Raw genomic sequence first — 9,505 nt, 5'->3', positions numbered from 1 at the left:
AAGGCCTGTGAAATCAGGGTCTCTGAGCAGAGAGAAGAACTGTTGGAATCAGGGTCTGCCTAAGCAAGAAGTCTAAATCAGAAGGATCAGAATCGAAAGAAGAAGAAGAAGAAGAAGAGAAGGCGATTCAAAAGCAGGAGAAGAATTCGGAGAAGAATTAAACGAATCATTAAGGAGAAGATAAAGTAAGAATCATAATAATAGAGAAGAATCAGAAGAAGAATAGAGAAGAATAAGAATTAGAAGGAGCAGCAGAAGAAGGAGAAGGAAGAAGAATCACAAGAAGAAGATATGATGATATCATCATCAGAAGGAAGAGGCGGAGGCGGAGGAGAAGGAGTGATCTCTGCAGGAGGGAGCGAAGAAGGGTTCGATGAGCAGTACCAAGAGAACGATCAAGATCATGAAGAAGAGAAGGATGAAGATGGAGATCATGGCGAAGGAAAGAACGATGAGCAGGAGGAAGAGAATGATCACGAGGAGCTGTCTGTGCTGCCTCGCCATACCAAAGTCATCGTGACAGGGAACAATCGAACCAAATCTGTTCTGGTTGGCTCCCATGGCGTCGTCAAGAAAGCTGTTGGCCTCGGTGGATGGCATTGGCTGGTAAGAAAATCAAGCCAAGACGCTTGTATATGTATCTCAAACAAATCGATACAACTCAGGGAATCAGATCCAGAAACAGAATGTTGTATCATGATTGACGAAAAAAACCCCTTTAGGTAGGGTTTCCTGATGTGAAGATTTAGGGCTGGTTTTTTTTGATGATTTTGCTGATCTTCATGGAGCCCGGCTTCTGATTTGAAGAATCAATTAGGTTGGGTTTCTAATGAGGAAAGGAAAATTTGGAGCTCCTGATGGAAAAAAAGGCCCCAATCATTCAGAAGACCATTCAAATTTCCATTGATTTAGAAATTAACAAAGAAAGATGAAGGAAGGAATTCATTGGCACTTCTTCTAAATGTTGACATTCTTACTGTCATAGTAAGAACTATGATAATTTTAATCCTTTCTTATTCATGTAAAACCCATAATCATGCGAAATTTTAAAGGCCCTCATATATCATTGTGGAAAAGCCCACTTTAACCTTAGCCACTAAGCTTCAGAAACATAAATCCTTCATTTTACAGTTGGAAAACACCTAGTTGTAGCCATCAAGCCCTGCTAACTTCAAAATCCTTTCTTTTACAGGTGGAAAAGCCTAATTTCCCCAGAGTCTTTAATGTCTATGGAGAATCATGATTAATTAAAGTGAATGAAAGGCTTTAAGCTTTCTGAAGCTCACAATTGGCCAAGAAACTTCAAATCCTGGAAAGTCTTAAACAACCCTAAATTTGTCACAGCTGTTAATAATATCTAGGTAGGGACTTCAAAACCTGTCATTTCCCAATAATGCTCTATTTCGCCATAGCCAAGATTCTGATAGTTCATTTCTTCATTAAAATCTGAATTTCCTCATGGCAATTAATCTTTAGATTGTATGTCAAAGTACAAATCCTAACTCCCTCATAGCCATTAGCCATTAACCTTTGAGAAATTGCAAATCTTTACTTACAGTGTATAAACCCCTATTCTTCAATAGCCAAGTTTGCCCCATATCACAGTGATTTAAATTTTGCCTTATACATAAATCGTGAGAAGAGAAGGCTCAACGAATCTACTCTTTAGTAGTTAACGCCTCAAAGGAAACCCAAATTTCGCTATTTAGCCAATACGCTTCTTAAAGGTTAAATCCATTCCTGCCCCGTTGAAACCCTAATCTCCATAATTATTTCTTGTATTCATAATAAGCATTTGTGCGTGTTTATCACAGTAACTAGGGCTAATATATGTATTCATCTGATAAGCTTACTGAAAATGTTTGTTGAGTTTTTGAATCCCGAATTAGAAACAGAGTAGCGGTAATCACAAGGAATTGGGGCTTCGAGTATCTATACCTTAATCTGATTGAAACCCTTCCGTTATACTCAATTTTCTTGAATCCGTAATTAGAATTAGACTAGTACCAATAATATGAAACTAGCTCTTCCAGTATAGAGCTGAATCTGATTTTAAATCCTAAATTACAGCATTATCTCTTGAATCTATTGCCCAATGTCATGGAAGTCCTTGATGACTGTACATTCATAGTTCGGACTGGATTATTGTTTATACCATAATTCAGAGCTTTAATAATGTCTTGTATCTGATTTAAAACCCCAAACATTTCTCACGGGAATTAGTGGCGCTGCTATCTTTTAATCTTGATCTGGAATCTATCACAAGGATAGGATTTGTGCTAATGTCAGGATTCAGATCTTTCCGTATCGGTACTCCTTCTCGATATAGTAATTTTCATTGGATTATTGCTAATCCCTAAAACTGAGGGCTTCAAGATCTTGTTAATCTTGGGCGTCAATTTATCCTAAATTCTTTTTGCATTTATTATTAGCAGTGGATTAATACTAATTACAGAAGTCAGGGTTTTGATTATTTTCTAAATCTTGCTAACCTCGGGCTTTAACTTTGATTACTAAAACTCCTGATGAAAATATTTTCCATTTCTTTTGTGATCTTTTAAATATAGGTGCTCACAAATGGCCTTGAAGTGAAGCTTCAACGAAATGCATTAAGTGTTCTAGAACCTCCCACAGGATTAGAAGAAGATGAGAATGATTCTGAAGATGGAAGATCGAACGTAGGTCAGTAATTTCACCAGTTCTTTGTTTAATTATTTCATAATCCGAAATTATTATCTTACCATTTCTTTTCTGTATCAGTAAAATAATTCAATAAATGCTGTTTTTAATTCATGCTCGAAATCTTTCTTTTCTTCATAGCCCTTATTCTGATAGCGTTTCCTCTTCGTCTTCTTATTAATTAGTATGATTACGGCTTGTTAATAATTGATACTATCTTTCATTGGTAGGTATTTTCTTCTTTATCTGCAAAATCTCTGCGTTCTTAGTTACGGGATTTCTTAAGCCTTTAGCGGGTTTGATCATATTCATATCTTCTAATACTGCATCGTTTCCTTTAATTAGCGGAAAATTTCTTACTAATCTGCTACGACTCTCTTAATGCTATTACGTTTATTTAGTCCTTATCAGAATATTATTTTTGTGGGTTCTATCTTATTAACTCATACAACTTAAAGCCTCAACCGAATCTTTAATCGGTGCACCTTTTTTCTCCGTAATATTCTTCTGCTTTCTGTGCTCAAACGCTCTTAATGAGCGTGAACTTGTGTTGCTTAAGCCTCGATAAGATCTATGATTTAGTGAAATTCTCATATCGCTTTTCCTCCTCTTCTCCATCCTCTAACTATGTAGATTAGATAAACTTTGCTGGATGACAAATGTATGAGAGGTATTTTTTCTAACTGTTCGTCTGCAATATCTAATGAATTGATTCTTAGTAATACGAAATCCTTATGGTGAAATCGTCAAATAAATTCTTGTGATCGCCTAACAATCTGGTCTTGTTTTTGATGCTAAACCAATTTAATCATAGCGGAAAACTCTCTGCATTTTTTCTTTATTTTCAATTCGCCCTCCCTAGATTTAGTAATTGGGCAATTTTATCGTCAATTCAGATGAGCAGCAACTACATGGTTATTTGGTTGGAATGAAAGGGCATCTGCGGGGACTAAAAAATTTCGCTTAATGAAAACATTCACAATTATTATTTTTGTATGTGAACTGATGCTTTTAGTAATCTAAATCAATTTGAATGAATGTCTTTTCAGAGGATTATCAGAGGCCTTTTAGAACGAGGGTTCGACCCCAGAAACCCACAAGTATCACAAGACCTTCTCACAAATCACCACAGGTAGCTGATGCTTCTTCAACAGTTGGCTCTAAATCTAACCACAGAATTCTGGTCAGTATATCTTAAAGAGTTCCATTCTCTAGTTTCAATTCATTATCTAGAATGTAATCCAACAATTGCGAGGAAAAATCTTTTTTCTTGTAGAAATGTTTTTTGAAAGAAAGTGGTATCGGCTACTTGCCAGTTCATTCTCTAGAATTAGTTCAACGCAATGGTTTATAATTTAATCATAGGGAAAATTACCATTACGCCATTATTATTTGATCAGGTCATGATTATTTGAGGAAATTGCCAAACTTGTATATTACCAAAATGCATTAGGTAACCTTAGTTAGGTTAGTGCTTAGGTGGACTATTTGCGATTGATTGGAGTTGTATTAGGCTTAATTTGTGGTTAGGGTGCCTGATTGGAGCTGATAGGTGGCTTGGTGGGCCTGATTAGCACTTGTCTGGGGATGATTAGCATGTGATTGGCATGATTAGTGGTTTTGTTCTGGGTGATTAGTGATTGATTGGAGGCAATTAGCTCTCCATCGATGATTTAATGGATTTTTCTCTGATTGTAATTGATAATTTGTGCTGCATTTGGTTCCAAGTCTTTTTGGTTTCTACATTCAACCCACCTGGTCCTCCAACGGATGTAATTGCTTCTCAAATTCTTTTGATTTCTAACATATCCTTTGTAAATAGGGTTGAAGTTTCTGATGCATTTTAGATTAAATATATCATATTGTTTAGAGTTGTAATTATATTTTTGGATGCAGTTGGCCTTGATTGATTTCCAGATTCTGCCTAATATATACATATTAAATTGCAATCTAATTTCTGATGATACGGATCTATTTACATTTGATTTCTAGATTCAATAACTCAGTATATCCTCTATAAATTCTGATGCTATTGGATCAAATTCCGTTCATTGCTACTGTCTTTCTTAGGGGAGACATTAAGAGCTTCTGAAGGATTGATGGAACTTTCAATCTTTTTCTGCAGAAGGTTAATCTTAGCAAACTAGAAACAGATGCCCTATTGAGATATTGGAAAAGATTCAAACTGGCAAGTGATTTTGGCATTTCCATTTTCTATTTGCTTTTTTGTTTGTTTGTTTCTTTTAATATATATACACCATCCAATTCTTATCTATCTATATATGTGTATGCATACTAACAGGTTGAGGCAGGTCCACATTCTTCTAAGGAACAGCTTGTCGATGCTGTAGAAAGGCATTTCAGCTCTCAGGTAAATTACATGATTGAATTCGTGAATAAATTGAGATAATTTCTTATCTTAGAGGATATATGCATTGGCTCCTACCTCTGAAGGGTATGATTACTGTGTAATATATATGTACTCTTAACCTAGTTTTCACTTGATTTAGTCATACTTTGAGTCAATTTGATAGTGCATCATCTACTGTTATGTTGATGATAATGCCAAATGCACTATATGAACGTCCAGATTATTCAATTGGATTAACAAAATTGTTTTACCTTTTAATTTGACTTAGTGTTTTTGGACAGCAACTCGACGAAATACAAGTCATTGCTCGATTTGTGCACGCAGCAAAGCGATTGAAAACAATCTATCATTGAGTTTCATTGGAATTCATAGGTCAAGAAGTTTAGCTTAAAAGCTCAAGTCTCAGCTTGTGTATGATACAATACCCGCTAACAGTCTCATACACTTACGTTTAGGTTAGGAGTCTAGGGTTTTTGTTTCTCTGACTAGTTTTGTATTAGGATAGTTTTCCCCCCTCTTTCTTTCTCAAATCTAATATAATCTAATCCAATCCAGTCCAATCCAATCCGATTTAATCTCATCTAATTGGATCAGATCTAATCTAGCCTAGTCTAATCTAATCTAATCTAATCTAATCCCCTTTAAGATCACATTCCATTGGAATTATATCATCTGTACATATACTTGAGGAGGGGGGATTATCCACAACATTCAAGCCAATCATGAATGTGCCTTTATTATGATTAAAATCATTGATTAGTTTCAAATGTGTAAACTTCCATGTTTATGAATTCTAATTTTTGTTTTGATTGGTTGATTACCATGCTGGATTAACATATCGCCGAAATTTGATTCAAACGCATAGTGATGACCCAATTGCACTAGCAATATTTGCTACTTCTTGAGTATCTTGGCTTCTCCCAACATATTGGTGGGGCTTCAATCTTTTATTTTGGTAACACTTTTATTACTAGCAAGAAACCTCAAAGTGAGGTGAAAACCCACAAAGAATAAAGAGAAGTATAGAAGTGTTGATTAGAGACTAAAGGGCTTAGAAGCACTCAAAGTAAAGAGTGTAAATTTGCAGTGTGATGTCTCTAAGTTGTAGACAATTGAACAGATTGCTTAAAGAAGCTAACTTCATGCAATTGGTTGTGATCAAATTGGCCACTTGAACAGATAAAAAGTGTGTTTCAAAACATAAACTTCACTTGAGGATGCTTGAGGGTTTTGTTCATTCGGTGTGGTTTATGAGTGAGCTTTTTTTGTCCCTTGAGCTATTTTTTTTATTACACACTTGACATGTTCTTTGGGGCCTATTGGTTGTGTTAATGTTGAACATTCCATAAAAAATGAACCCATTTGTGTCGAAGAAGCTCATTGAGAACTAGGTAACACAAAAAGAGCTCACTCACCCAAGCCTGCCAAGTGGTGTTTGGCCACTTTGGTCTTATAACATTTGGTTTTGCGAAGATATTTTCAAGAAAGAACTTTACTAGATATCCATCCACATGAGGAACCCTTTTTTGTATGACAATGGAACTCCTTTTAGCTTTTGTCCTAAGTTCTAACTATGGTTGACACCAGGCAGGGAGAGCATCCCTAGTAAGAAAGCCTCTTTGTTCACCAAAAGATCATCCCCCAAGGACACTTGTTTTGGAGGGGATCTTTGCTTGACTAAGGCATTTTTGTGACATTGTAGGTGCCTAGACATTGTACTTTTTAGACATGTTTTTGAAGTAACTAAGTTGGTAGTTCCTATATTGTTTCTCTCGCTCTCTTAACATTAGGGTGTGATTTTCTACACAAGTGCCTTCACCCAATTGGGGTGACAATCCATAAAGAAGAATGAATATCGATTTCCTTTTTTAGCAAATTTAGCAAGTGAAAGAACTTGTGATATGATTCATACGTAAACATGAAACCATGGGATTCCCAAGAGTGTTGGAATGTCACCACCTAATTTACAATATCCAAATTGATGTAAAACCACTTGGACAATCTATTTACCTAATATAAGAAAGGGTAATTATGCGGGAATGCAAGTTTTCCACATGTACGAGAATGTAGACATGAGAAAAACAATTAATAAGCAAGAATGAGTTGTTTTAAGAACACTTGAAATGGTGATTGTTATTGCACCTACTCCAACAAATAGATTGCAATAATGTATAAGATTACCAAGATGTTCCATTTATTAATGTAAGAAACGATCAAGTAGGTTGCATACATATATGTATGTATGCTTTATTATCATATTGTTATGAGTGCCACCCTTTCCATATTTTTGGTTATAAGGTATGCAACCAAACTAGCTTTACCTTTGTTGAGAAACATGCTTGAGGAGTAACACAAAGGAGGTTGGAGATTCGAGTGTTTCTAATCATGGCAAAGCAAGGAAAACATGGAAAATAAGGGAAGGAGGGGTGGGGGAGATAGAGCTAAAGTTGCAAACGCCTATATCCACATGCAAATTACCAATGCAAACTTGCAATGTGCTTTAAATAATGTGGCTAATGTATATTGAGGATAATATACAGTAATTTGTATTAACATTGGAATCTATACCAGGGCATCTATACATATTTACAAAAAAACTTTGTAGACAAGGAAACATTGTTGAGAGATGATCAATGGTAACGTAAGTAGTGGGCACCATTATTGTAGGTGGTGGAAAAACGATAAGCTACTTAATTTCGTGCCGAACAACAAAAAATATGCCTCGGTAGATGATTGTCTTTTCGTGATTTAATGCGCATTGTTTGCGCACAACCGATCTCTCTCTATGTGTGTATATACAAATACACCCTCATAGGCACTTGCACATAGGCTATCCTATGGCAATTTTCTTGGGCAATGATAAATATCACCCCAAGGGTCACTATGGTTGATTCATGCCTTTCTCAAGGATGACCATGTACTCCCTTTTGTTTGTTTCTTATCCTTGAGTCTTTGACTCTTGAAACTTATCTCAATGCCTCGATTCATGAAATCTTTCCCAAGAGCTTCGATGCCATCAAATCACAATCTTGCGAGCCGGAAGTTGTGCAACTTGGCAACTTTTATGACCTAGAGACTCGTAATTTGTATGATGTGGAACCTCACAATTGTGTGGACTTGACAATAGTTGGACTTCATATACAATCAATAAAAGAGGTAAGTTCAATGGCCATTTGATTTGTTAAGCATGAAAAAGAGCCCTTGACAATATTTCAACCATGTTACTACTCGTAAATTAAAAGACTCAAGGAGCACGTGCCCCAAAAGCATATTCTAAGTTGCCAACACAAAATGAAACCAGACAAAAATTTCACCCAATTACTAGCTATGAAAAGGAGTTGATGAACATTGGCTCATACTTTTCTACTCTGATTAAAACAAAACTTGCATGGGTAAGAGGTGGATTTTGACTTTAGTCCTAATCTTGCAAAATAGCCAATCTAATTAATGGTCTATATATATATTCCATTTGAGTAATGATTCACTTCCACAAATTAATATTTTAATGCTCATGGTATGTGAATGATCTTTGTTTCAATGAATTTCATAATTCATTTCGTTTTTATGTGAATCCTTGGGAATCACTTTATTATATATTCTTAATAACCCAATCATTAAGGCGTTTCCTATTTCCAACTTAACTCATGTGTTCCTTATCCTTTAGCTCTCCATATCCATCACCATACTTTCTAAGTCCTAAGGGGTCTTCGATGATGCCGTTGCATTCATCAATCTTTTAATACTTCATGGGATGCACATATGTTGTCCATCCATTTTGACACACATTGGGCGACATGTTGATCGGGTCACCAAACATCTAGAGTTCGCTTTATTCTGAATCTTTGGGTTGCAAACATTTTTAGGGTTATAAAATGTTTAGTGTCATGTTTCCACCTCATTTAACTATACTAAATTGTATAGGAAACAGATGATATGCTTCTAGTCATCACTTGCCTTGATCACATCTCAAATGGGTATCATTGATCAAATTTTATTTTAATTGAACATATATATTTTTTAATGTGCATAATTTTTTTTAGTATTTATCTAATCATTTTCGTTTAATTGATCTAATCATTTCCATATGTCTAAACATTATTTTCATTTTTTCGAAAACCCCATATTCATCTATCTAAACCCTTTTCTTGTGTTAGCAACTCTTTTCAGCACTTGTAAAAAATCACTAACAAATGCTGAAAAAACCATCCCTTGACCATAGTGTCAATTGTTTCTCATGGTTCCTAGAGGTTGGCAAACCTCATATTTGTAAGAACAATAAGGGAGCAATATATAGTTCATAGAAACATTGACATACCTATTGGATCTTGATTCATGTCTCATTGTCCCTTTGGTTGGTTGTGACATGGTTGAGCCAACTAAAGCTCCTTTTCAATTAGGCGGAAATTCTATGAAATGAACATCTAATAAATCTGAATTTCCTTTAAGAGGGTGAGT

The 9,505-nt window shown here is 35.4% G+C and overlaps 1 protein-coding gene across 1 annotated transcript; it reads left to right on the top strand.

The window, feature by feature from the left end:
- Positions 1-259: 259 nt before the first annotated feature.
- LOC147861819 (uncharacterized) lies at positions 260-5,817 on the top strand. Its single transcript, XM_087322264.1, has 6 exons — positions 260-606; positions 2,568-2,682; positions 3,729-3,862; positions 4,805-4,867; positions 4,982-5,050; positions 5,332-5,817. The coding sequence occupies exons 1-6, from the start codon at positions 292-294 to the stop codon at positions 5,401-5,403; spliced, it is 768 nt and encodes a 255-aa protein (XP_087178390.1). The 5' UTR covers positions 260-291; the 3' UTR covers positions 5,404-5,817.
- Positions 5,818-9,505: the final 3,688 nt, after the last annotated feature.

This window comes from Azolla caroliniana, unplaced genomic scaffold, assembly GCF_043228905.1.
Source record: "Azolla caroliniana isolate FFs.n. ecotype wild unplaced genomic scaffold, voAzoCaro1.0.p SCAF_7, whole genome shotgun sequence".
Classification (NCBI taxonomy): Eukaryota; Viridiplantae; Streptophyta; class Polypodiopsida; order Salviniales; family Salviniaceae; genus Azolla; species Azolla caroliniana.
The sequence above is the reverse complement of the archived record's forward strand: the minus strand, read 5'-3'. Positions and strand labels throughout refer to the sequence as shown.

What these genes read in the sequence shown, in the direction of transcription:
- LOC147861819 (XM_087322264.1), top strand. Translation starts at nt 292, where the DNA reads ATGATGATATCATCATCAGAAGGAAGAGGCGGAGGCGGAGGAGAAGGA. An exon ending in AGATGGAAGATCGAACGTAG is followed by an intron (nt 2,683 to 3,728) that starts GTCAGTAATTTC and finishes ATGTCTTTTCAG; the next exon opens with AGGATTATCAGAGGCCTTTT. An exon ending in AATCTAACCACAGAATTCTG is followed by an intron (nt 3,863 to 4,804) that starts GTCAGTATATCT and finishes CTTTTTCTGCAG; the next exon opens with AAGGTTAATCTTAGCAAACT.